The sequence below is a fragment of the Balaenoptera ricei genome, chromosome 6 (genome assembly GCF_028023285.1).
Source record: "Balaenoptera ricei isolate mBalRic1 chromosome 6, mBalRic1.hap2, whole genome shotgun sequence".
In the NCBI taxonomy this organism is placed as follows: Eukaryota; Metazoa; Chordata; class Mammalia; order Artiodactyla; family Balaenopteridae; genus Balaenoptera; species Balaenoptera ricei.
This window is the reverse complement of record NC_082644.1, coordinates 24,121,541-24,149,026: the sequence shown is the minus strand read 5'-3', so window position 1 is coordinate 24,149,026 and position 27,486 is coordinate 24,121,541. Positions and strand designations below refer to the sequence as shown.

The window sequence follows — 27,486 nt, the reverse complement described above, 5'->3', positions numbered from 1 at the left end:
CAATAATTTTTAAAAAAATACCTAGAAACATGGTCACATTTTAAACCACCAAAAATAATGATATAAACTTATTTGCTATAATGGAATGAGAGCTAGTTTAACTTCAGCAGAGCTGTAATACAAGAAGCAAAAAGAAATATAGAAACAAGTATAAGTTCTGAAGGAAAATAACTTTTTTACTAGAAACTATTATTTAAACCATCGTAAAACATGAGTGGAGAGGATGAAGAGGGAGACTAAAATCTTGCTAATGTTCTTTGAGACATAAGTAGAATTTAACCACGGACATTGTTTAAAAATTGAGATAAAGTATTGCGTTATAAATAGAAGGATGATCAGTAGAAAATAAATTAAATGTGATATTTTGTGTGCTTTTCAAAATCATGAAACTGATTTTCCTCCTCAGAAAAAGTCCTGTTTTCTGTTTCATGTTTTAATATGATTGCATGTTTTTTCATTCATTGTTCTTTCATCTGATAGTGAGAATATTCTTGGTTAAACAGTGAAAGTTTGTTTGTACTTTAGAATAGGTGTATGAGGCTGTTTAAGCATGGGGATTTTTTTACCCAATCTATTTTTTTTATAGACTACTGTTGGCTTGCGGAAGCAGACCTGTGAAAACTGTTAAGGATGATGAGTAGCACCACTGGGTGGATTTGGGTGACACAATATAATTCATGTCCTTAACATCTTACTATTATTATACATAGAAACTTTCACCAATTATTGTTGCTGATAAATAACTGAAACATTTTCCTGTAAGTGATTAAAATATTTGTCGATTTCTCAGATTTTTAAATAGAATGAAATTGGATCTTATCATGAATTTTCTATAAAAATCTGGAGTTCCTTTTAGGTTAACAGATTTGTATCTTTTATAAACTAATTTTAAGTTCTATAATCTTATATAATGCTTATATGTAGTCTTATGTATAATATACATATAGTCAGGTTTACGAAAGAGAAGGCCATTTCCATACCTGGTATAATTCAACAAATTCTGTGAATTTTTAATTTCCACTTGCTGCGGAATTAAAATGTTTCACCTTCTATTTGACATGAGTGCTGTACACCAGCACAGTTTGGAAGTTTTGTACAGAAAGAGAAAAAAACACCCTCTTCAGAAAAATTTTTAAAGAAATGTTTAGTTGTACCTTGTGAAAATAATACCAAATAGCTATTTTATCTTTTTTTTTTTTTTTTTTGCAAATATGGACATTTTTTTTAATCATCTTTTTTGGAGTAAAATTGCTTTACAATGGTGTGTTAGCTTCTGCTTTATAACAAAGTGAATCAGCTATACGTATACATATATCCCCATATCCCCCATATCTCTTCCCTCTTGCGTCTCCCTCCCTCCCACCCTCCCTATCCTACTCCTCTAGGTGGTCACAAAGCACTGAGCTGATCTCCCTGTGCTATGCGGCTGCTTCCCACCAGCTATCGGTTTTACATTTGGTAGTGTATATATGTCCATGCCACTCTCTCACATTGTCCCAGCTTACCCTTCCCCCTCCCCGTATCCTCAAGTCCATTCTCTAGTAGGTCTGCGTCTTTTTTCCCGTCTTGCCCCTAGGTTCTTCATGACCATTCTTTTTTTTTTTTTTTAGATTCCATATAAATGTGTTAGCATACGGTATTTGTTTTTCTTTTTCTGACTTACTTCACTCTGTATGACAGACTCTAGGTCCATCCACCTCACTACAAATACCTCAATTTCGTTTCTTTTTTAGGCTGAATAATATTCCATTGTATATATGTGCCACATCTTCTTTATCCATTCATCTGTCGATGGACACTTAGGTTGCTTCCATGTCCTGGCTATTGTAAATAGAGCTGCAATGAACATTGTGATACATGACTCTTTTTGAATTATGGTTTTCTCAGGGTATATGTCCAGTAGTGGGATTGCTGGGTCATATGGTAGATCTGTTTTTAGTTTTTTAAGGAACCTCCATAATGTTCTCCATAGTGGCTGTATCAATTTACATTGCAAGAGTGTTCCCTTTTCTCCACACCCTCTCCAGCATTTATTGTTTGTAGATTTTTTTATGATGGCCATTCTGACTGGTGTGAGATGATATCTCACTGTAGTTTTGATTTGCATTTCTCTAATGATTAATGATGTTGAGCATTCTTTCATGTGTTTGTTGGCCATCTGTATATCTTCTTTGGAGAAATGTCTGTTTAGGTCTTCTGCCGATTTTTGGATTGGGTTGTTTGTTTTTTTGATATTGAGCTGCATGAGCTGCTTGTAAATTGTGGAGATTAATCCTTTGTCAGTTGCTTCATTTGCCAATACTTTCTCCCATTCTGAGGGTTGTCTTTTCATCTTGCTTATGGTTTCCTTTGCTGTGCAAAAGCTTTTATGTTTCATTAGGTCCCACTTGTTTATTTTTGTTTTATTTCCATTTCTCTAGGAGGTGGGTCAAAAAGGATCTTGCTGTGATTTATGCCATAGAGTGTTCTGCCTATGTTTTCCTCTAAGAGTTTGATAGTGTCTGGCCTTACATTTAGGTCTTTAATCCATTTTGAGTTTATTTTTGTGTATGGTGTTAGGGAGTGTTCTAATTTCATTCTTTTCCACGTAGCTGTCCAGTTTTCCCGGCACCACTTATTGAAGAGGCTGTCTTTTCTCCATTGTATATTCTTGCCACCTTTATCAAAAATAAGGTGACCGTATGTGCTTGGGTTTATCTCTAGGCTTTCTATCCTGTTCCATTGATCTATATTTCTGTTTTTGTGCCAGTACCATACTGTCTTGATTACTGTAGCTTTGTAGTATAGTCTGAAGTCAGGGAGCCTGATTCCTCCACCTCCGTTTTTCTTTCTCGAGATTGCTTTGGCTCTTTGGGGTCTTTTGTGTTTCCATACAAATTGTGAAATTTTTTGTTCTACATCTGTGAAAAATGCCAGTGGTAGTTTGATAGGGATTGCATAGAATCTGTAGACTGCTTTGGGTAGTATAGTCATTTTCACAATGTTGATTCTTCCAATCCAAGAACATAGTATATATCTCTCCATCTATTTGTATCATCTTTAATTTCTTTCAACAGTGTCTTATAGTTTTCTGCATACAGGTCTTTCACCTCCTTAGGTAGGTTTATTGCTAGGTATTTTATTCTTTTTGTTGCAATGGTAAATGGGAGTGTTTCCTTAATTTCTCTTTCAGATTTTTCATCATTAGTGTATAGGAATGCCAGAGATTTCTGTGCATTAATTTTGTATTGTGCTACTTGACCAAATTCATTGAAAAGCTCTAGTAGTTTTCTGGGAGCATCTTTAGGATTCTCTATGTATAGTATCATGTTACCTGCAAACAGGGACAGCTTTACTTATTCTTTTCCGATTCAGATTCGTTTTATTTCTTTTTCTTCTCTGATTGCTGTGGCTATAACTTCCAAAGCTATGTTGAATGATAGTGGTGAGAGTGGGCACCCTTGTCTTGTTCCTGATCTTAGAGGGAATGGTTTCAGTTTTTCATCATTGAGAAAGATGTTGGCTGTGGGTTTGTCATATATGACCTTTATTATGTTGAGGTAGGTTCCCTCTATGCCTACTTTCTGGAGGGTTTTTTATCATAAATGGGTGTTGAATTTTGTTGAAAGCTTTTTCTGCATCTATTGAGATGATTATATGGTTTTTATCCTTCAATTTGTTAGTATGGTGTATCACATTGTTTGATTTGCGTATATTGAAGAATCCTTTCATTCCTGGGATTAACCCCACTTGATCGTGGTTTATGATCCTTTTAATGTGCTGTTGGATTCTGTTTGCTAGTATTTTGTTGAGGATTTTTGCATCTATGTTCATCAGTGATATTGGCCTGTAGTTTTCTTTCTTTGTGACATCTTTGCCTGGTTTTGGTATCAGGATGATGGTGGCCTCGTAGAATGAGTTTGGGAGTGTTCCTCCCTCTGCTATATTTTGGAAGAGTTTTAGAAGGATAGGTGTTAGCGCTTCTCTAAATGTTTGATGGAATTCCCCTGTGAAGCCATCTGGTCCTGGGCTTTTGTTTGTTGGAAGATTTTTAATCACAGTGTCAATTTCAATGCTTGTGTTTGGTTTGTTTATATTTTCTATTTCTTCCTGGTTCATCCTTGGAAGGTTGTGCTTTAATAAGAGTTTGTCCATTTCTTCCAGGTTGTCCATTTTATTGGCATAGAGTTGCTTGCAGTAATCTCTCATGATCCTTTGTATTTCTGCATTGTCAGTTGTTACTTCTCCTTTTTCATTTCTAATTCTGTTGGTTTGAGTCTTCTCCCTTTTTTTCTTGATGAGTCTGGCTAATGGTTTATCAATTTTGTTTATCTTCTCAAAGAGCCAGCTTTTAGTTTTATTGATCTTTGATATTGTTTCCTTCCTTTCTTTTTCATTTATTTCTGATCTGATCTTTATGATTTTTTTCCTTCTGTTAACTTTGGGGGTTTTTTTGTTTTTCTTTCTGTAATTGCTTTAGGTGTAAGGTTAGGTTTTTTATTTGAGGTGTTTCTTGTTTCTTGAGGTAGCATTGTATTGCTATAAACTTCCCTCTAGGACTGCTTTTGCTGCATCCCATAGGTTTTTGGTGATCGTGTTTTCATTGTCACTTGTTTCTAGGTATTTTTTGATTTCTTCCTTGATTTCTTCAGTGATCTCTTGGTTATTAAGTAGTGTATTGTTTAGCTTCCATGTGTTTGTATTTCTTACAGATTTTTTCCTGTAATTGATATCTAGTCTCATAGCGTTGTGGTCGGAAAAGATACTTGATATGATTTCAGTTTTCTCTAAATTTACCGAGGCTTGATTTGTGACCCAAGATATGATCTATCCTGGAGAATGTTCCATGAGCACTTGAGAAGAAAGTGTATTCTGTTGTTTTTGGATGGAATGTCCTATAAATATCAATTAAGTCCATCTTGTTTAGTGTATCATTTAAAGCTTGTGTTTCCTTATTTATTTTCATTTTGGATGGTCTGTCCGTTGGTGAAAGAGGGGTGTTAAAGTCCCCTACTATGATTGTGTTACTGTTGATTTCCCCTTTTATGGCTGTTAGCATTTGCCTTATGTATTGAGGTGCTCCTATGTTGGGTGCATAAATATTTACAATTTTTATATCTTCTTCTTGGATTGATTCCTTGATCATTATGTAGTGTCCTTCTTTGTCTCTTGTAATAGTCTTTGTTTTCACGTAAAAATAGTTATTTTATCTTTATATATGTATCTAATGAGATACCTGAGAATGCACTGCTTTATTCAATAGTAATCTAATTTTTTATTTACTTGTTAAATATATGCGTGCACGCATGCGTGTGCATGCGCACACACACACACACACACTTCCTAAAATGATTGGGTTTTCTACTCTTGTAACAGCAGTGGCCTGTATTTTTGAATAAACATGAACAATTAAACATAATGATTGTTTTATGGAGACTTTTTGGTCAGAGACCCAAGTTTTCAGTGAACTGTTGCTATTAATAATTAAATAATTTTTAGGTAAACATTACATTAAACAGCAATGCTATATTATAATAGTGTACCTCAGTAGATTAAACCTGAAAATATTTACCAGGAATTAATTGTTTTAAAAGTTTAGGTGTCATTTGGATCGAAATTCCAAAATATAAAATTTTCCTTTTTCCCCTATATATTTTGTGTATATTCTTGGAACTCTACAAAGAAGTTACTGTCTTGTTTTTTTTCCCCTCTGGCAAAATGAGAAAAGCAGTATTTTATGGAGGGATCATTAACAGGTACTTGTGCTTTGAATGGATTGATTGTACTTGCTGCCTTTAGCTATGAACATCTTTTTGACAACTGTCCCCTGTTGAATATCTTGGAGAAAAGAAGGAAGAGAGGAAAGGAGGAAGACAAGGAAGAAGGAGAGGGTGGGAGGAGAAGAGATGGATGGACAAAAGGAAAGTATTTCCAAATTGCAAGACAGCGTATGAATGGAGTTTTATCCTAGTTAGACAAGCTTTTTGAAACTCCCAGTTGATTATTTAAAGCACCAAATACACATTTCTTTGCAATGATGTGTATTCTCTTTTCTCATTCTACCACAAAGCAGTGAATCTTTAGCTTTGGAATATGTTGGTTATTTTATTTTAAATTTTTTCCAATGAAAATGCCCAAATTACCAAACATAGTGTAAAAATTTCTTGTGTAACTTAAATCTTGTCCTAAAATTTTAACAATTGTTATAGTATTTATGGATCAAATATTATAGTATAGGTGTTTTTATTTGTTAAATTTTGTAAGTTTTTAAAGTTACATGGACTTTTAGAAGAAGCACTCCTGTAAATATAAAGGAACATCTAACCCTTTCATGTTCATCACAGGTTTTTAAAAAATTTGTGCAGCAGTTTTTAACTCTTCTACAATCATATAATACAGAAAGAAATACATAATTTTGTCTCCAATTTTTAGTGGAGAAAATTGAGGAATTGAAGGATAAGAAAAATCTCTAAAGTTTCAAAATAAATTATTCACTCAAAAAATATTTATTAGGGGGCTTCCCTGGTGGCGCAGTGGTTGAGAATCTGCCTGCCAATGCAGGGGACACGGGTTCGAGCCCTGGTCTGGGAGGATCCCACATGCCACGGAGCAACAAAGCCTGTGAGCCACAACTACTGAGCCTGCGCGTCTGGAGCCTGTGCTCCGCAACAAGAGAGGCCGCGATAGTGAGAGGCCTGTGCACCACGATGAAGAGTGGCCACCGCTTGCCGCAACTAGAGAAAGCCTTCGCACAGAAACGAAGACCCAACACAGCCAAAAAAAAAAAAATTATTAGGTCCTTGCTCCATGAAGCAACTTATATAGCAGCAACATTTGTAGAAGGAAATTATGTGATTTTGGCAATTACAGTAATTTGGTAATTCACGTGAACAATGTATGAACAGAAAAATATAAAATTGCACACTTTTTTATTGAGTAAATTTGACTTGTAACATTGCATATGTTTAAGGTATACAGTATGTTACTTTGATACATTTATATATTGTTAATGTGATTGCTGAAGTAATATAACATTATATAATTATAATACACATGATCACATTATATAATTATAGTACAGTATTACTGTCTATTTATTATACTGTTCATTAGATCTTCATGGCTCATTTACCAGTTCTTACAAGTTTGTACCCTTAAAGACCATCCCTCTTGTCCCTGTCCCTGGTAACCACCATTTTATTCTGTTTTTCACAGGTTTAACTTTTAGATTTCATATGTAAGTGACATCATACAGTACTTGTCTTTCTCTATCTGACTTACTCTCTTAGCATAATGTTGTAGCAAATGGGAGGATCTCTTCCTTTCTCATGGCTGAATAACATTCCACGGTGTATGTATACCACATATTTTTTTACCCATTCATCCACTGATGGCCTTTTGGGTTGTTTCCGTATCTTGGCTATTGTGAGTAATGCTGTGATAAACATGGGAGTGCGTATATCTTGTCAAAATCCTATTTTCATTTTCTTTGGTTGTATACCCAAAAGTGGAATACCTGGAGTATACGATAGATCTACTTTTAATTTTTTGAGGAGCTTCCATCTTGCTTTCTATAGTTAGACTAATTTACATTCCCACATCCTCACCAGCATCTGTTGGTCCTTGTCTTGATGATAGCCATTCTCACAGGTGTGAGGTAATGTTTCACTGTGATTTTGATTTGCAGTCCCCTTATGATTAGTGATGTTGAGCATCTTTTCATGTGTCTCTTGGCCATTTTGATGTCCTTTTCGGAGAAATGACTATTTACTTCTTCTTCCCATCTTTTAACCAGATTGTTTGTTGTTTGTTATTGAGTTGACTGAGTTCCTTATATATTTTGGATATTAATCACTTATTCGATAAATGGTTTGCAAAATTTTTCTCCCATTCTGTAGGGTGTCTTTTCATTTTGTTAATTAATTTATTCTTTTGATGTGCAGAAGCTCTTGAGTTTGATGTAGTCCCATGTTTTGATTATTTTCTTTTATTGTTTGTTCTTTTGGCATCATGCCCACCAAATTATTGCCAAGACCAATATCAATAAACTTCTCCCCTAACATTTTCTTTTAGGATTCTTATGGCATCAGGTCTTATGTTTAAGTCTTTGACCCATTTTGAGTTAATTATTGTGAGTGGTGTGAGATAGGGGTCTACTTTCAGTGTTCTGCATATGTTTCTCCAATTTTTCCAGCACCATTTGTTGAAGAGGCTATCCTTTCTCCACCAGGTATTCTTGGCTTCCTTGTTGAATACTAGTTGACCGTATATGCCAGGGTTTAATTCTGGGCTCTCTATTCTGTTCCGTTGGTCAATTTGTCTTTTTTCCCCCCAAGTACAATACTGTTTTTCTACTATGGTTTTGTGGTATAGCTTGAAATCCAGAAGTGTGGTATCTCTGGCTTTGCTCTTTTCTCTCAAGATTGCTTTGGCTGTTTGAGGTCTTTTGTGGTTCCACACACATTTTAGGATTGTTCTATTTCTGTGAAGAATGCCTTTGGTATTTTGGTGAGGACTATGTTCAATTTGTTGATGGCTTTAGAACTATTGATATTTTAACAATATTAACTCTTTGGATCCATGAACATTTGTTTGTGTCTTCAATTTCTTTGATTTTGTTTGTGTCTTTCCATTTGTTTGTGTCCTTGATTTCTTTCAGCAGTTTTGCAGTTCTAATTGTACAGATCTTCCACTTCCTTGGTTAAATTTATTCCTAAGTATTTTGTTGTTTTTGATGCTATTGTGAAAGGGATGGTTTTCTTTATTTCTTTCTCAGATGCTTTATCATTAGTGTAGAGGAATGAAATTGAGTTCTGTACGTTGACTTTGTATCCTGCCAATTTACTGAAATTGTTGATTAATTTCAATAGTTTTTTGGCTGATTCTTTGGGATTTTCTATATATTCAATCATATCATCAGCAAATAATGACAGTTTTAGTTTTTCATTTCTGATTTGGATCTATTTTCTTTCTTTGTCTTGCATAATTGCTCTAGCTAGGACTTCCAGTACTATATTGAAGAAGAATAGTGAGACTGGGCATCCTTGCCTTGTTCCTGGTCTCAGAGGAAACACTTTCCATTTCTCTCCATCAGGTATAATGTTACCCTTGTGTTTGTTATACATGGCCTTTATGTTGAAGTATGTTCCTTCTATACCCAGTCTGTTAAGGGTTTTTATTATGAAAGGATGTTGTTTTATGTCAAATGCTTTTTCTTTCTCTATTGAAAAGATCATGTGATTTTTATTTTTTATTTTATTGATGTGATGTGTTGGATTTATTGATTTGCATATGTTGACCCATCCTTTCATCCTAGGAATAAATTCCGCTTGGTCATCGTATATAATTCTATTAATGTGTTCTTGAATTTGGTTTGCTAATATTTTGTTGAGAATTTTTGCACCTATGTTCATCAGGGATATTGGTCTATAGTTTGCTTTTCTTGTGGTATCCTTATCTGGCTTTGGTATCAAGGTAATGCTGGCCTCATAGAACAAGTTTGGAAGTGTTTTCTCCCCCTCAATATTTTGAAAGAGTTTGAGGAGGATTGGTATTACTTCTTTCAATGTTTGATAGAATTATCCAGGGGAGTTTTCTGGTCCTGGAGTTTTCTGTGTTGGGAATTTTTAAATTACTGATACAGTGTCTTTACTCATTATTGGTCTGTTCCTACTTTCTATTTCTTCCTGATTCAGTCATGGTAGGTTGTGTGTTTCTAGAAATGTATCCATTTCTTTTAGGTTGTATAATCCATTGGCATATGATTGTTCATAGTAGTCTCTTATGATTCTATGTATTTCTGTAGTATCAGTTGTAATGTCTTCTCTTTTCATTTCTAATTTTATTTATTTGACTCTTCTTTTTTTTCCTGAGTCTAACTAAAGGTTTGTCAATGTTGTTTATCTTTCTGAAGAAACATTTTGTAGTTTCCTTGATCCTTTCTATTGTTTTTCTGGTTTCTATTTCATTTATTTGCATTCTGATACTTACTATTTCCTTAGTTCTGCTAACTTTGGGCTTAATTTTTTCTTCTTTTTCTAGTTCCTTGAGGTATAAAGTTAGGTTGTTTACTTGAGATTTTTCTAACATCTTAATGTATTTAGTGCTATAAACTTTCCACCCAGATCTGCTTTTGCTGCATGCCATGATATTTGATATGTTGTGTTTTCATTTTCATTTGTTTTGAGATATTTTTTATTTCCTTTTTGATTTCTTCTTTGACACAATGGTTGTTTAGACGTGGGTTTACTTTCCACATGTTTGTAGATCTTCTCATCTTCCTCTTGTTGTGGACTTCTAGTTTCATACCAATTGTGGTCACAGAAGATAGCTGATATGATTTCAGTCTTCTTAAGTTTGCTAAGATTTGTTTTGTGACCTATCATATGATCCAGCCTGAATGTTCTATGTGCACTTGAGAAGAATGTGTGTTCTGCTACTGTTGGATGGAATATTCTATATGTGTCTATTAAATCCATTTGTTCTAAGGTGTGGTTCAAGTCCAACGTTTCTTTGTTGATTTTCTGTCAAGACAATCTATCCATTGCTGATAGTGGGGTATTGAAATTCCTGCAATTACTGCATTGTTGTCTATTTGTTCCTTAATATCTATTATTACATACTTGTATATTTCAGTGATCAGGTTTTGGGAACGTACATATTTATTATTGTTATATGTTCTTGTTGTAGTGACCCCTTTACTGACCTTCTTTGTCTCTTCTTACCTTTTTTGGCTTGAAGTGTGTTTTGTCTGATACAAGGATGGCTATACCCACCTTCTTTTCATTTCTATTTGCTTGGAATATCATCTTCCATCCTTTCACTTTGAGCCTATGTGCCTTTAGAGCTGAAGTGAGTCTTCTGTAGAGAGCATAGAGTTGGACCTTGTTTTTTCAGCCATCCACCCACTATGTGCCTTTTGATCGGTGAGTTCAATCTGCTTACATTTAGGGGTGATTATTGATATGTAAGAATTTACTATTGCCATTTTATCTTTTGCCTTCTGCTTATTTTGTCTCTCTGTTGTTCCTTTTTTCTTCTCTTTCTGTCTGCCCTTATAAGTTGGTGGTTTTCCATGGTGATTTGCTCACTCTCCCCTTTTTTATGTTTATGTTTCTGCTCTAGATTTTTGCTTGTGGTTACCATGATGTTTACATAAAACATCCTACAGGTAAAATAGCCCCTTTCCTGCTGATGCCAGTTTATCTTCATTCACCTATAAAGGTTTCATCTGCTTACTCTTCCCCTTTTATATTTTTAATGTTAGAAATTATCTCTATGCTGTGATTTCATTACCAAGTTGTAGTATCTATAGCTATTTTTAATGCTCTTTTCCTTTAACCATTATATTATAGTTAAGAATTTAATATACTGTTCTAGAAAAGATTTACAGTATTCTAATTATGAGTATTTATCATCTTAATCAGAGTTTTGTGTACTTTTGTCTTTTTGTTTCAGCTTGAAGAGCTCCTTTCAACATTTCTCATAAGGCAGGTCTAGTGGTGGTAAACTCCCTCAGCTTTAGTTTGTCTGGGAAAGGCTTTAATTCTCCTTTATATCTGAAGGATAACTGCCACATATTCTTAGATGGAGATTTTTATCTTTCAATATTTTGAATATGTCATTCCACTATCTATCTCCTGACCTTCAAAATTTCTGCTGAGAAATCTACTGTAGCCTAATGGGGGTACCTCTGTAGGTTGCTGTCTTTTTTTTTTTTTTCCCCCTGGCTGCCTTTAAAATTGCTTCTTTATAATTGAATTTTGACAGCTTCATTAAAATGTGTTTTGGAGGTCTTTCTGTGATGAGATAACAAGATATTCTGTTAGCTTCGTGGATCTGTATATTCATCCCTTCCCCAGATTTGGGAATTTCTCAGCTATTATTTCTTTAAATAAACTGTGTCCCCTTCCCACTCTCTTCTCCTTCTGGGATGCCCATTATTCTTACGTTTCCCTTTCCAATAGAATCAGATATTTCTCATAGGCTTCACTTTTTAAAAATCTTAGCTCTCTCTTTTCTTCCACCTGAATTATTTCTATATTTCTATCCTTGAGCTTGCTAATTCCTCTTCTACCTGATTTGCTCTATTTCCAGTGCATTGTAATGCATTCTTTATCTCATTTATTGAGTTCTTCAGCTCCAGAAATCTGTCTGATTCTTTTTTAGAATTTTAATCTCTTTTGTAAAGTATTCCTTCTGCTTGTTATTTTCATTCCTAATATCATTGCATTGCTTTTATGAGTTTTCTATTGAATTTCTTCATAACAGCTATTTAAAACTCTTTATCAGTTAGATCACAATATTCCATACCTTTGGGTTTGGCTACTGGAAAATTGTCTTTCTTTTTTTTGCGATACCGTATTACCATGATTCCCTAAATAAAAAATGGAACACCATTTTTATTTAGGTAAGACTTTGTTTACTTTGATCCTAAGAATGCAACAGGTTGGTAATTAGGAGCCTTCCTTTCCAGAAGGTGGCGCTATGGCACAAGTTTTTGGTTTCTCTTACCAGCGTTAACTAGCGGCTTCTAAGATTGGGAACCCACACAGTTAAAACAAAACAAAACAAAAACAACAACAACAAAAACAACGCGTGGTGGCAGAATGTGGACGCGGGGGGAGGTGTGTGTACTTAGCACTTGGGGCTTTGTGGGTGTCCATGGCCTGGTAGAGGTATCCTCAAGTTGGGATGGGGGCGGTGTCCCAGGGGTCCTTGGGTGGCTGGTCCCCTTGCCTCCAGGGGCAGACAGCAGGAGACATTTTACTTCAGTTCTCTTTGTCTGTCTACTTACCTTTCCTTTCCCTCTGCCCATTCACTGCAGTCTCTCCTCAGAGAGAGCAACTGGTCCCGCCAGCTGTAACACACGTGGCTGGGCAGACTTCCAGTCACTGCCTTCATCCTCCAGCTCCTCTGCCGGAAAGGTGGTGCTGGCTCGCTGCCAGAACAGCAGCCGCCTTCTGTGCTGTCACAGCCTCCTGCCACCAGCTCTGCAGCCACTTACCTCAATCCCTGCTACCTACTCCATGGTCCAGTCCACCCACTTTGGATGCACAGGTGGATGGATCTCTTGGATGTCGTTGTATGCTGTGGATAGGTGCTTTTTTTTTTTTTCTGGTTATGGACGTCCTAATAGTTGTAAATCAAAGGAGAGAGAGAAAAAAGGAGCGATTCACACTATCATGATACTGACGTCACCCCAAGACTGCATATTTCATTGCTCTGTGACTATTTCAACAATTTGAGTAAGTTGTGTGGCATATTAGACTTTGCCCCTTAAATGGATATTTCAGATTTATATACAAGCAAGGAAGTTTTCCAGTTAATGAGCTATGGATAGTGAAAGTCTTTTTAAGCTAAATATTTAAAGTAATATCAATACTAATATGAGTCAACAGCTGAGTTTCCCAAGTGCATCTTTCTGGGCACTAGCGTGATAGGGCTTCAGATTTTTGAAAGTATGTCTTTTACACTGCCCAACTCTCCAATTCTGGTTTAATAACCACAGAACATAATACAGATACCAGGGCTACTCATATGAAAACTGCAATTTAGTGCACACTCCTGGTGGCCACGTTGAGGGTCTCTCCTGGCACAGTTGAGGTTTTCATCCACTGCAGAGATCTCTCAGCTCCTGTCCCGAGTGTTGTACATTTCCTTCTCTGAAGAACAGAATGTGTCTGCCTTAAGTACACAAATAAATCCTCTCACTAAATCAGAATTTCAGGGGCAGGGATGGGGAATTGCCCCTTGGGTATCAGTGTCTGAAAAACTGCTGTGTCTATTTCTCCCCTGAATTTCATTGCACAAAATTATACAATCTTGATAAATCTAGAGATGTTACTTCTAACACAGACATGTTCTCATCTTTCCATTTGTGAATTATTTTTGAAAAATATCTGAGTGTGTTGGATTGCTGAATTTTACTGACATGCCCTGTTTAAGCAGGAATGAGAATGCCTTCTGAAATGAATACTTCATTGGCAGTCTCTTCCTATTAGTGAGAACCCCTCTTCTCTATCTATATTTTCCTGGGTCCCACTATCACATACCTACCCCACACCCAGCCTGGAAATTAAGACCGCATGATTTTTCTGTTAGGATGAACTTGGCTGTTTCAATGTTTTAAGCTCAATATATGTCAGGGTTGAAATATAACTTAGATATGGAGATTTAAGAAAGTTGCTCTCGGACTTGTGATCAATATAATTCAGCAAACATTTATCAAATGCTTACCATGTGCCAGGCACTGTGATAGAAGCTGAAGAAAGAAAGATAAATAGTGGTTCTTTAAAAAAAAAAAAGTGCTGTTCCTGTATGAGAAGCAGTATGATTCATTAAACTGGCACAAGTTATAATTTTAGAAACACTCCCACCACTGGGAATCTGTTCCTTTTGTCGAATATAATTTTTCAGCAGTCATGAGTGAATAATAATTGGGATAATTAAAATTGACCTTTAAAACAGATCTAAATCCTTGTCTGCTTAGGGTGCTGAAGCAGGACAATCCATGAAAAACTACAGCCATTCTCCCTCCAGATATTTGATTCCTCTGAAGGCTGGTAGAGTCACACACCCTTGCACAATTTTAAAAGCATGAAGGGATAGAACTAAGTTTTATAAATGGGCTCCAGGATGTACAACTGGGGAAAAAAAACCCTGAAAGTTTCTCTTCTTTCTCAGTAAGTTATTTAAATCATAGCACTTATTTTTAAGTGAATACTCAGGGTAGTTGATAAAGAGAAAGCCCCCCTGCCCTTTTTAAAAAATAAACTTTATTTTTTGACCAGTTTTAGGTTTATGTAAAATTGAGCAGAAAGTACAGAGATTTCCCATATACCCCCTTCCCTCACACATGCTTAGCCTCTGCCATTTATCAGCATCCTTCTCCAGAGTGGTGTTGATACTTTTTTTATTTTACAATTGGTGAACCTGTGCTGACACATGATAGTCACCCCAAGTCCATAGTTGATGTTTCACTCTCGCTGTTGTACATTCTGTAGGTTTGGACAAATGTATAATGACATGTATCCAGCATTATATTATTATACAGAATAGTTTCACTGCTCTTAAAATCCCTTGTGTTCCTCTTATTCATTCCTCTCTCCCATCTAAACACTGGCAACCACTGATCATTTTACTGGCTTCGCACTTCTGTTTTTTCCAGAATATCATATAGCTAGAATCGTATGGTATGTAGCCTTTAAAGACTGGCTTCTTTCACTTAGTAATATGCATTTGGGTTTCTTCTGTGTCTTTTCATGGCTTGATGGATCATTTCTTTTTATTACTAATGTTCCACTATATGGATGTACCACAGTTTGTTTATCCATTCCCTACTAAAGGTGTCTTGGTTGCTTCCAAGTGTTGGCGTTTAATGACTAAAGCTGCTATAAACATTTTTGTGCCTGTTTTTGTGTAGACATAAGTTTTCAACCCCTTTGGGTAAATACCAAGGAACAGATTTTGGATTGCATGTAGGAATATGTTTAGTTTTGTAAGAACCGGCCAAACAGTCTTCCAAAGAGGCTGCACCATTTTGCATTCCCACCACCAATGAGAGCTCTACATCCTTGCCAGCATTTGGTGTCATTAGTGTTCCAGATTTTGACCATTTTCATAGGAGTGTAGTGGTATCTCATTGTTGTTTTAATGTGCATTTCTCTGAAGACATATGATGTGGAGCATCTTTTCATATGCTTCTTTCTCAACTGTGTATCTTCTTTGGTGAAGTGTCTGTTAAAGTCAGCTTAGGACCATTTTTTAATTGGAGTTGTTTGTTTTCTTATTGGTAAGTTTGAGTTCTTTGCATATTTTGGATAAAAGTCATTTGTTCGATGTGTATTTTGCAAATATTTTCTCCCATCCTATGGCTTGTGTTTTCATTCTCTTGACTGTCTTTTGCAGGGCAGAAATTTTTAATTTTAATAAAGTCCATCTTATCAGTTCTTTTCTTCATGGATCGTGGCTTTGTATCTACAAAGTCTTTGCAGAACACAAGTTCATCTAGATTTTCTCCTATGTTATCTTCAAGGAGTTTTATAGTTTTGTGCTTTACAGTTAGATCTGTGAACCATTTTGAATTAATTTTTGTGAAGGGTAAAAAGTCTGTGTCTAGATTCATGTTTTTGCTTATGGAAGTCCATTTGTTCCATTACCACTTATTGAAAAGACTATCTTTGCTCTATTGTATTGCCTTCGCTACTTTGTCAAAGGTCAATTGCTTATATTTGTGTAGGTCTACTTCAGGGCTCTCTGTTCTGTTTCACTGATCTATTTGCCAGTTCTTTTGCCAATACACTGTCTTAATTACTGTACCTTTATGGTAAGTCTTGAAATCAGGTAGTGTCATTCCTACCACTCTGTTCTTCTTCAATATTGTTTTGGCCATTCTGGGTCTTTTGCTTTACCACATAAACTTTAGAATCAGTTTGTTGATATCCACAAAATAACTTGCTTGAATTTTGATTGAGATTGCCTTGAATCTATAGATCAAATTGGGAAAAACTGAAATCTTGACAATATTGAGTATTGTCCATGAACATGGAGTATCTCTCCATTTATTTAGCTCTTCCTCGATTAATTGCTCAGAGTTTTGTAGTTTTCCTCATATAGATCTCATGCATATTTTGTTAGATTTATACCTAAGTATTTTATATTTTTTAGGTGCTAATGTAAATAGCATAGTGTTTCAGATTCCTAATTCCACTTGATCATTGCTGGTATATAGAAAAACAACTGACTTTTGTATTTTAACCTTGTATCCTGTGACCTTGCTATAACCACTTATTAGTTCCAGGAGTTTTTGCATAGATGATCTTGTCATCCATAACAAAGACATTTCTTTCCTAATCTGTATCCCTTCTATTTCCTTTTCTTGTCTAATTGCATTAACTAAGACTTCTAGAAGGATGTGGAAAAGGAGTGGTGAGAGGGAAAATCTTTGCCTAGTCTTGATCTTAGTGGGGAAAGTTTCCAGTTTCTCACCATTAAGTGTGGTGTTAGCTGTAAGTTTTCGGTAGATATTCTTTATCAATTTGTGAAAGTTCAACTCTATTCCTAGTTTACCAAGAGTTTTTACCATGGATGGGTGTTGGATTTTGTCAGATGCTTTTCTTCATCTATCGATAGCACCATGTGATTTTTCTTTGTTAGCTTGTGGATGTGATGGATTACATAAACTGATTTTTGAATGTTGTACCAGCCCTGAATACCTGGGACAAATTCCACTTGTTTCAGTACGTAATTCTTCTTCTATTTTTTAAAAATCTGTTAAAATTTTTATTTTATTTTACTTTATTATTTTGTTTTTGGCCACACTGTGTGGCTTGTGGGATCCTAGTTCCCTCACGAGGGATTGAACCCGGGCCCCCTGCAGTGGAAGCATGGAGTCCTAACCACTGGACTGCCAGGGAATTCCCTGTAATTCTTCTTATACATTGTTGGATTTGATGGCTAATATTTTGTTGAGGATCTTGCATCTGTGTTCATGAGAAATATTGGTCTGTAGGTTTCATTTCTTGTAATATCTGTGATTGGTTTTGGTATTATGGTACTATTAGCCTCATAGAATAAGTTAAAAAGTATTCCTCTGTTTCTATCTTCTAAAAGGGATTATGGAGACATGGCATGATTTCTTCCTTAAATGTTTGGCAGAATTCACCAGGGAAGCCCTCTGGACTTTGTGCTTTCTGTTTTGGAAGGTTATTATTATATTATTAAAATAATTATTTGAATTATTGTTTTAAATTTTTTAATAGATATTTGTCTTTCTCCGTCTGACTTATTTCACTTAGTATGATAATCTCCAGGTCCATCCATGTTGCTGCAAATGGCATTATTTCATTCTTTTTAATGGCTGAGTAATATCCCATTGTATATATGTAGCACATCTTCTTTATCCATTCATCTGTCCTCAACAAAATACTAGCAATCCAAATCCAACAATACATTAAAAGGATCATACACTATGATCAAGTGGGATTTATCCTAGGGATGCAAGGATTTTTCAGGATCTGCAAATCAATGGCTGTGATACACCACCACAAGTTAAAGAATAAAAACCATATGATCATCTCAATAGATGCAGAAAAAGCTTTTGACAAAATTCAACACCTATTTATGATTAAAGACTCTCCAGAAAGGGTCCTAGAGGGAACATATTTCAAAATAATATAGACCATATACAACTAACCTACAGCTAACATCATACTCAACAGTGAAAATCTAAAAGCATGTCCTCTAAGATCAGGAGCAAGACAAGGATGTCCACTCTCACCACTTTTATTTAACATAGTTTTGGAAGTCCTAGCTGTGGCAAACAGAGAAGAAAAAGAAAAGTAATCTAAATTGGAAAAGAAAGAAGTAAAACTGTCACTGTTTGCAGATGATATGATATTAGACATAGAAAATCCTAAAGGTGCTACCAGATAACTACTAAAGCTCATCAATGAATTCAGTAAAGTGACATTTTCTTTGCTGAGGAATTTTTAGTCTACTTTAGAACATAATGCATATTGAAAAGATGCCATTTATATACAGTTGTGTATAAACTGGATTTGAAAGTTCTGAAGAAACTAAGAGCATGCATCACCAAGGAGCTGTAGTAATCCAAAGAGGTTTGTCTGGGACTATTTTTTATTTATGGAGGGGGTAGATTTAAGTAGTTTTAGGAGGAGGTCAAGGGTCTGGAAAACACTCAGATAGTGTCACTTAGATTGAGAGGATTAAGGCAACTATGTTTTCCCCAGCTATGGGAAGTTCCAAATTTCTAAGATTTTACCTGGAGAAAAGAATATATATATAATTTTTAAAAACAGAAGCTGAAATATTGTTTAATAATTTCAGTATAAAGCTGTTCTGTTGGCAGGACAAACAATAGGCTATTGATTAAAATGATGTTACAATAGGTACAACTACTGAGACAATGTTTGCTCATTTAATACATAAGAACTTATTATAGAAGCATGCACACAAGGATGTTCCGAGCACTCTGATCTGAATCATACATAAATCATGAACAATTACGGTGTGTCTGTATTTTCTATAAGACACGTTACAATGGATCATCAGTTTCCCTTTAGAGTTCCTAAGCTTTTCTGAGAACATTTGAGCTTCTGAGTACATTTGAACTTTTGAAGGAATAAGTGCATTTCAAAACTGAAATTATTTCATAGAATAATTTCTTATTAATATGAGTGTTATTATGAAGAGAAATAAACTTGCTTTAGCCTATTGAACTGTAATATTATCTGTCTATTTTCATTTGTTAATTCTTACAAGATTATTACTTGTACTCACCTCATTTTCCCCCTAAGTGGTAAATAGTTGTACTTTTCAGTTGTTTTGCCATCTCGTTTGTTAAAACAATTATTTATGAATAATTGTTGTAGCTTTGAAGCATTTCAGGATTCATCTTTTTTTTTTGGATAGAAATAGTATGTATCAGACTATTGATAAGAATAATATTCAGTGGAAATCAAATATTTTTTAATGATTCCAGAAAAAGAAAATTAAATTGTGTCTTCACAATTTTGGCTCCAGGAATCGTAGTATAAAATATAGACATTTCAGATTGAAAACAATGGTTAAGGAGATTTTTGGGTGGCATCTGAGACTTCACCTTACTTGAATGTAATTTAGTTAAAAACACAGTGAATGTACTGAAAACACTGTCCAAACACAGAGCCGCTCTTTTCCAAGTACCTTATTGGACATGGTCACGTTTTTTGATCACGTGCATTCTCAAATTTGACTGTGTGGAAGTGAATTGGAACAACCAATTAGGGTTGTAAAGAAAATGATCACTTTTAAAATTGTTTCTCAAAGGCAAAGATGACTTCATAAGAGCGAGTACATCTTACTCTTTTTTTTTTTTTTTTTTTAAAGACTAAGATTCATATGCCTTCTTTTGAGGAAAGAATAAAAAATGAGAATATGGCTTGGAACGTTGAATGCTGCCTTCTATATCTCTCTATAGGGAAAACGTCCTTATAGAATATTTTGAAGAAGCTTATGTGATGACTTGTCTTACCATACTGAAAATAATAAAAGCAAGCACTATTAATCCTCATAGAAACCCTATGAATTGTGTGATTCCCCTTTGTCCAGTTGTGTGATTCAGTTGTGTGACATCCTCATTGTACAGATGAGGTAACTGAGGCTTAGGGAGGGCCAGTGACTTCCCAAGAGTAGGCAGCTTGGTAAATGTCATGCCCACACCCTGTCTGGCTCCAGAATCTACACTTGGTCCTCACTGTTTCCAACCCAGAAAGGAGAGACCCCAATACGGTGAGATGAGAAAGATGTGATCAGAGGGGACTGAGTGGGGAGCGTCTGGGGAGACTCAGAAAGGAAGCCGTGCTGAGGGGGGTGGGGGAAGCTGGGAAAGGAGCAGGCTTCCCAAGCTAAACAGTTGATGGAGATAATCTTCACTTACCCTCAACCAGCTCTGTGACTTTGAGCAGGTTACTTAGATCCCTGGGACCCCTTTACCTAAAGGGGGAATGATGCAGGCCTGGTCTGCTCAACAGGCAGAGAAATTGTCCCCTGAGAAATTGTCACGTTAACATTCGAGTTAGCACAGCTGACTGTGGATTGTGGATGATCCCAATCTTCTGGAATTTTCTGAATGGCTAATAATGCCCCAGTAATGTCTCAACAGCTTTGTACTTGCAGTGCACACACTCACAACGGGTGTTTCTTTGCTCTTCCTTGTGCCAAGGACCCTTCGGGCACTTTGCTGAAGCCTGACCCCTTCTCACAGCAATGCTTGTAAATGCATAAAATGTATACATAGGGTTACAAAGTAAATAGTTATATTGAAATGCTGATATCAATGTACTAGAAATTGTAACATAGTGTCTTCTTAGTTATTAGCGCATTCAAAAACAAGATCTAGTGGTGACTTTAATAAATACTGTTATTTTGAAGTAAAGGGGACCATAAACAATATTTCTAGATGTCTTGGACAACGATTGCTATTAAAATATCTGTAACTTATGTTGGTAACATATGCACGGGCACTGGTGAATATAGTCTGGTTTGTCTACCTTTGTGACTGAAGAATATGCTAAATTTTAGCTAGAGGTTAGTGAAAATAAAGATGTAATTTTTTTCTATTCATCTCAACAGACCCCCTATATCATATTTGTACCACACGTTAAGAACCCCTGAGCTGTGTGGTTCACTGCTTCAAGTTCTGTGAAAAACCCTCCTGAGCTTTGATTGAACTTCTAATGAATCTTTAGATCAAGCTAGGGAAAACCAGTACCTTAAAAGTAGTCTTCCTATTTGCAATCATTGTAGTCTGAATTTATGTAGTTTTTCTTTAATGTCTTTCAATACAATTTTTATAATAATCTCCATAAATGTCCTGCAAATTCTGTAAGATTCATTCTTAGATCCTTTATATGTTTTGTTAGTATTTGCTATTCTATTTAATTTAATTTCTAACTATGGATAAGTTTAGAAATACTATCAGCTTTTGTATAATGAATTGTTAAGCTAGCCAATGACTTTCAGAATGTCTACCTCCATAATCATATCATCTGGAAACGATAATGGTTGCTCTTTTTTATCCAATTTTGTGCTTTTAATTTTTAAATTTTCTCTTACATACTGATAGGACTTTCAGTGCAACGTTCAATAGAAACGGTGGTGTCTGTGAAAGTGTTCTTTCTGATTTTCAAGGAAATACTTTTAATATTTTCCCATTTAGGAGTGATGTGCTGGAACCAATTTTTAGCAGCTAGCAAGAGCCAATCATTAACTTTTCATGAATTTTGCATGAAAATACAATCATTATTAAAAATTAAATTATATAAACATAATTAATTAAATCATATTAAAACAAAAGTAATACATTCTGAAAACTCACCACTTCCTACTTTATTTTATTTCATCTTGCTGTTATCAGTGCTCTTGAGGTTATTTACATACCTTGTGTCTGCGTGGTGAAAATACTATATAATGATTCTTTTTCCAACTTCCTGGTCAGTGACATCACGCTGATAGCTGTGAATTGGCCATGGTATGAGTACCATGTTTGCCACAGGCTCTAGCATTTTCCTAGCCTGTTAACTAAAAAGAAAGGAAATTAAGGAAGAAGAGAAGGGAGGGTGGCAGGGAAACAGGAAGGAAAGGAAAGTAAAAGGGAAGGAAGAAGAGAGGAAGAGAGGACAGGAAAGCTTTAATCAGTGTATTAACCCGCACGTGGTGTTTCCCCCCAGATAGCTGTGACGCTCCTCTGGCGTCTGCCCTGGCCCGGGCTTCCTTCAGCAGCTCCTCAGAGCGGTCCAGCAGCCACGGCCCTGGCTTCGCAAGCCTTAATCGCAGAGACGGTGAGTCTGCAGCTGTCTTCTTGTCAATCCACCCTGATTCTTTCCCAGAGAGAATTATTTTCATTTTTAGTTCATATTCCTTCTTACAGGTCAAAACTTAATTACATTGAGTTTAATGAAACTGAAGAAAGCAGCAGGTTCATCATATCTGCTAGTATTCCTCTGCTAGCTTTCTTCTTGCTTATGATCCATTTTTTGGTTTGTTTTGATATCTTCCTTCCCTATTGATTGCCAGCAAATGATCATCAATAAGATTTATGAGAAGGGAATTATTGGAGTCTAGATTTTTTCCAGGGTTATCATCCCTTTTTAGTTTTAGGACCGGCGACAGAAGGGTGACTAGTCAAGTGCGCTGGTCATGAATAACGACAACAACACAAGAAGGAGCCAGTGCTGCAGCCACTGGGGAAGCCTGATGTTTGCAAGATGTGAAGCTGCCAAAGGATGTCATGGGAAAATGACTCCATTCCCAGGACTTGGCCTGGGAGGAGACCAGGTGAAGGCTGCTACTGAAAATAAAGATTCCCTTCCTATTAGTGGGAAGGGAGTTAATGACTTACTTTTTGGAAAGGTCCATTGTTGCTACTTGAATGTTGTCGAGTGAATTACCTCTTCTATTGCACAAATACTAATTCAGTGGATTAAATAAGTGAATACATACACTTCAAATTCAAATGCTTTGCTACTTTTTTTGATTAACTTTTATTGGAGTATGGTTGCTTGACAATGTTGTGTTAGCCTCCACTGCACAACAAAATGAATCAGCCGTACCCATACAGATATCCCCTCCCTTTTGGACTTCCCTCCCATTTAGGTCACCACAGTGCATTAGGTAGAGCTCCCTGTGCTATACAGTATGTTCCCATCAGTTGTCTATTTTATACATAGTATCAATAATGTATATATGTCAATCCCAGTCTCCTAATTCCTCCCACCCCACCCCTTTCCCCCTTGGTATGTTCTCTACGTCTGTGTCTCTATTTCTGCTTTTGTTTTGCTACTGTTTTAAGGGATAGATTTTTTAAATGAAAGATGAATTCAGAAAGTAAAAGTTAAAATTAACTGTGTCCCATGTAAACGCACTGCTGTAAATTCTGGAGATACTACTAAGGAATTGAGTGTTTTCCTCCCTTTCTTTGACATTTCTAAGATCAGAGTTAAAGTCTAGCTTGAACTTTACTGTGTCCTTAAGGATCAAATTTGGGAACCTAGTAAGTGATCAAATAGATTGGCAGGGAAGAGTAAGAACACAGGTGAAGAAATTCAATGAGTTCAGGATGGGAAGGCATGTCCATTAATTGTCCACCTTCATGGTCTTTTCCCAGGAAAAAGCATTTTGTGGCCAGATATTTACTCCTCAAAGCATCATTCATAATCATTTTTAGCACCCCAGTAAAAATATATTCTCATTGAAACCAGATTTCAATGAGATCAGTTATCAAATTACCCATTTTCGGTCTGGTGGTTATTCTAATATCAGCTTAACATCTAAACTTTCCAGTGGTTTCCCTAAAATTGTAAAAACTAAATAAACCATATTTAATTAGTTTAAAGAGGCCCGAGGGGCTTGTGTGTTGTGTTTCTAATTTGCATGTGTAGAGTGTCTTTATGATTCAGGCCTCCAGTGCTATCAATATGGTGGCACTGGGAAGTTTATAAACATTAGAAGGGAAAATCCTGAAGCTTAAGATGAACTTATTTCCATTATATTTAATTAAAAAAATAATAACTCAGAATATTATAAGCCATCATTATAAAATGGTAAGTACAAAGCTTATCTTTTATATTTAAACTACTCTCTTTGCAAATTTAAATTAATTATTTTAAGAGTGGCAATCAACTGATGAGGTTTTTTTTTTCATGGTTGTTGCTACTCTGATTGCATATAGTGTACATTTCACTAAATATCCCTAGATATTACCACCTGATTTCAGACCCATTTCTAAAGCACGCTTTAGACAGCACAATTTATCAATATTCCTTCTGAAGGATTATCTATATGTGTTTTCTGTTAAAAGCCAGCATCCCAGAGTCTTCATTGACATTTCCTTTGCCTTGGTAAATGCTGGAGAACATATTAGTTCACTTTAGTTTAGATTATTATGATGTAAAATGTGGATAGTATGAAATGTGGATGAATATAATGAGGGTGATGATTCTTCATATATAGTAGTTTTAGCTTTTTTGAATATTTTGTGTATGATCTAGTGAGGAAAATCATGTTAGACTCCCTGATTGTATGGTTAAAATTTCCTTGGTCTGTGTTGTGGTATTTGGAAGTTTTAAAGAAGGTGGTCTGTCTTACACCCCTAGTTTCTTATTTTGCCCATAAGTCATTGCGCTTCTAGAATGTTCATTAAGAATTAGAAATGTCTCAAATATCACAGCTTCCACCAAGAACTTTATACATAGCAGCTGATCAATTCATCTACCTGATACATAAAGGTAGTAAGAGAATAGTCTATACATAATTTTTGATTGTATGTGTGTGCATATATATAAATTTGACCCACTGTATAACCCCCCAAAGCCAAATAATTCAAACTTTAAGGCATTTTATGATTTTAAAGTACTTCACTGATTCAACACATAACAAATGTTAATTAATTGACTAGAACTTATTGCACATTTCATGTTTTCTCTTTTACATATTTTTTACTTATGCAGTTTATGTATTTATTTTGTTTTCTATTAATTTATGAAAAGTAGTAAAATATTTCTTAGGAAAGACTTTGCAATAAATAGAAGAAAGAAGTCTATGAAGGATATTAAGAGGAATGAGCAGAGAAGTTAGGAGGGATCCAGGCGTTTCTAGGGACAGGTGGGCCAAAGCAGAGAGATGCAGACCTTGCATCTTTGAAAACCATGATTCCTGAGCATGTTACCACCTGTTTGCCAGTGTTTTCTGTGAGCTCCCTAATGGAAGTGTTGGTTATTGTAGAGATAGGAATGGGCTAGTATCATCACTCAACATTGGACTAAGTGCTCCTGGAGTTTACTTTTGAAATTTCTAGTCTGGTTCCTCTAGCATTCCCATTTTGAAGTCTGGGATTGGGTTCCAGATAATACATTTAACAAAGTATCCCCTCTGAGGTCATACACCTTACCTTTTTATACAGAGAAACACAAATTACTGGAAATGCCTGAATGTATAATTTTTCAGAACTGATGGATTTTTTTTAAGGGGTAAACCACAGACACGTACATGTATTCATATACCTATTCAAGGAAATTGATGCCATTAGATAAAAATGTAAAGTTCTTGAAGCTTTACATCTTTACAGTCAAATTGGGTTTGACTATTCATATTAGCTGAATTTGTTTCCATCAATATTAAATTGATATTTCCTAGAATTACAAGTGACCTAATATTTCTCATATAAAATCAAGATTGCTGAAATCTGTGTATTCTAAATAAGAACATGCTATAATATTGACTTCATTTTTTTCTTCTCAAAAATCTCCTAAAGGAACTTTATGCAGTTTATCCAAGTTTATTCAAAACAAAAGTTAAAAAACCAAAACCAAAAGTAAAAAAACTACCTTAGAGTAAACCACGCTGGACTTTCATTCTAGATCTTGCATGTGAAAATAACCTTTTGTTTTTACAATTATTGTTACTGTAGGTGACCCTTCATGAAACTGGCTTTAGCATTTCAGATGCTGCTTTCCAACTCCGGATAACATGTTCTTTTTAGCCACGTGACGTGTCCTCTTTAGTCACCGCAGGCATGGTGGTGAGATGAGTGGTCTGGCCAGAGCTGATTGAGATTGATTAGGAGGAAGTGTACACACATTTTGTTCTCCTTTTTTGTTCCCCCAAAGTGCTTGCATAAACAATCATCCCCAGAAAGAGGGACAACTCCATTCATGGCCCAGATGCTGAAAATCACGCCCTCTAATGCGGCAAGCCACTCATCACTGACAGTGCAAATGAGACTGCTTTAAATTTAACTTGATCAAAAATGGCATATCAGATTACTATATTGTGTATTGCAAACAGAAAGTAGATGGAGACAAGCTGAACTGACTGGATGTTTTCTTTTCTCTTTGTAATTCTTCACCTTTCCCGTACCGAGACATTGATCATATTTCCTCACGACAGACTTATGTGTTGGTGGAGCCAGGAAAGATTTTGTCTAATGCTCCCAATACAATTGATGGCTGAGCATATTAGCAACAATTCTCAGCGTTAAGATATTTATTTCTCACTTTAGGAAGTACATTTACTAGTACAAGTTAATACTCCAGGTTTTAGCAGGAAATAAATACACATGATTAGATTAGCAGAAAATGCTTAGGCCTGGGCATCAGACACTAAATATTTTCTTATAACCTGGAACGTCTGATTATTTGGACTCTGCAATATCCCAAATAAACTGTGATGTAAAATTCACTGTTTTTTACAAAGAAATGTTAGAAAATGGAAAGAGTGAATAATAATTTAAAATATCTAGACGTATATCAACTCCTGATATAAATCAGAATATTACTGAATACATCAAAAATGTTTGATGCAAATCTTATAATAATAAACTTGTCCCTCATATTTTTTCATAAAATCGTAGTTCTCCAGTATTTCTATCTTTTATTCACAGGCTAGGTGCCTGGTAGAACTGGTCAGTATTCCCAAATACTAGTCTGAGCAATTCAGATGGCAATAAAAGGGCTTGCAAACCAGATTTTTATAAAGGCATATGAATGTACTGGGGAATTTTTGCCTCTGAATGTCAGATTTTTCATTCTGTTTATCTGTGCTTCCTAAAAGTTTTTAGACCTATTAGGGCCAAGACACATTCTTTATCCGATTTTTCTTAACAAATGATCCTGCAGATGCAACTGTGGGTATTGAGTGCAGTGGACAGGCCAAATGTAATAGCATCCATGTAAAATACACCCATGTACTAAAGCACAGAGCACTGTCTTGGTGACCATGCAACTTTATTAAATCACGGCATGATGGTAGCATGTGAGAGGAGAAGCCCCCAAATCCCAGGGTTCGTGCAGACCCTGCCGTACAGTTGTCACACAGAACTCATCTGCTCAGATTTTCCCATGGTCCTTTTCAAGGTCTGGAGTCTCCAGGTTACCTCCATAGAACCTAAGATGCTAGATGAGACAAACCAGAACAAACCAAACGTTTTTTTCAGCGTTGTCAACAACC

At 35.7% G+C, this 27,486-nt stretch overlaps 1 protein-coding gene across 14 annotated transcripts in view; it reads left to right on the top strand.

The window, feature by feature from the left end:
* Positions 1–27,486, top strand: part of LOC132368248 (contactin-associated protein-like 3) — a 256,094-nt gene that overhangs the window by 76,333 nt on the left and 152,275 nt on the right. For 11 of the 14 annotated variants that reach the window (XM_059927028.1, XM_059927026.1, XM_059927030.1 and 8 more), the window contains one exon: positions 22,212–22,322. In XM_059927028.1, the coding sequence (XP_059783011.1) occupies positions 22,212–22,322 (111 nt within the window). Of the gene's footprint in view, positions 1–22,211; positions 22,323–22,635; positions 22,819–27,486 lie in introns of all 14 variants that reach the window. The other 3 variants (XM_059927032.1, XM_059927031.1, XM_059927037.1) reach the window with 3 other exon arrangements.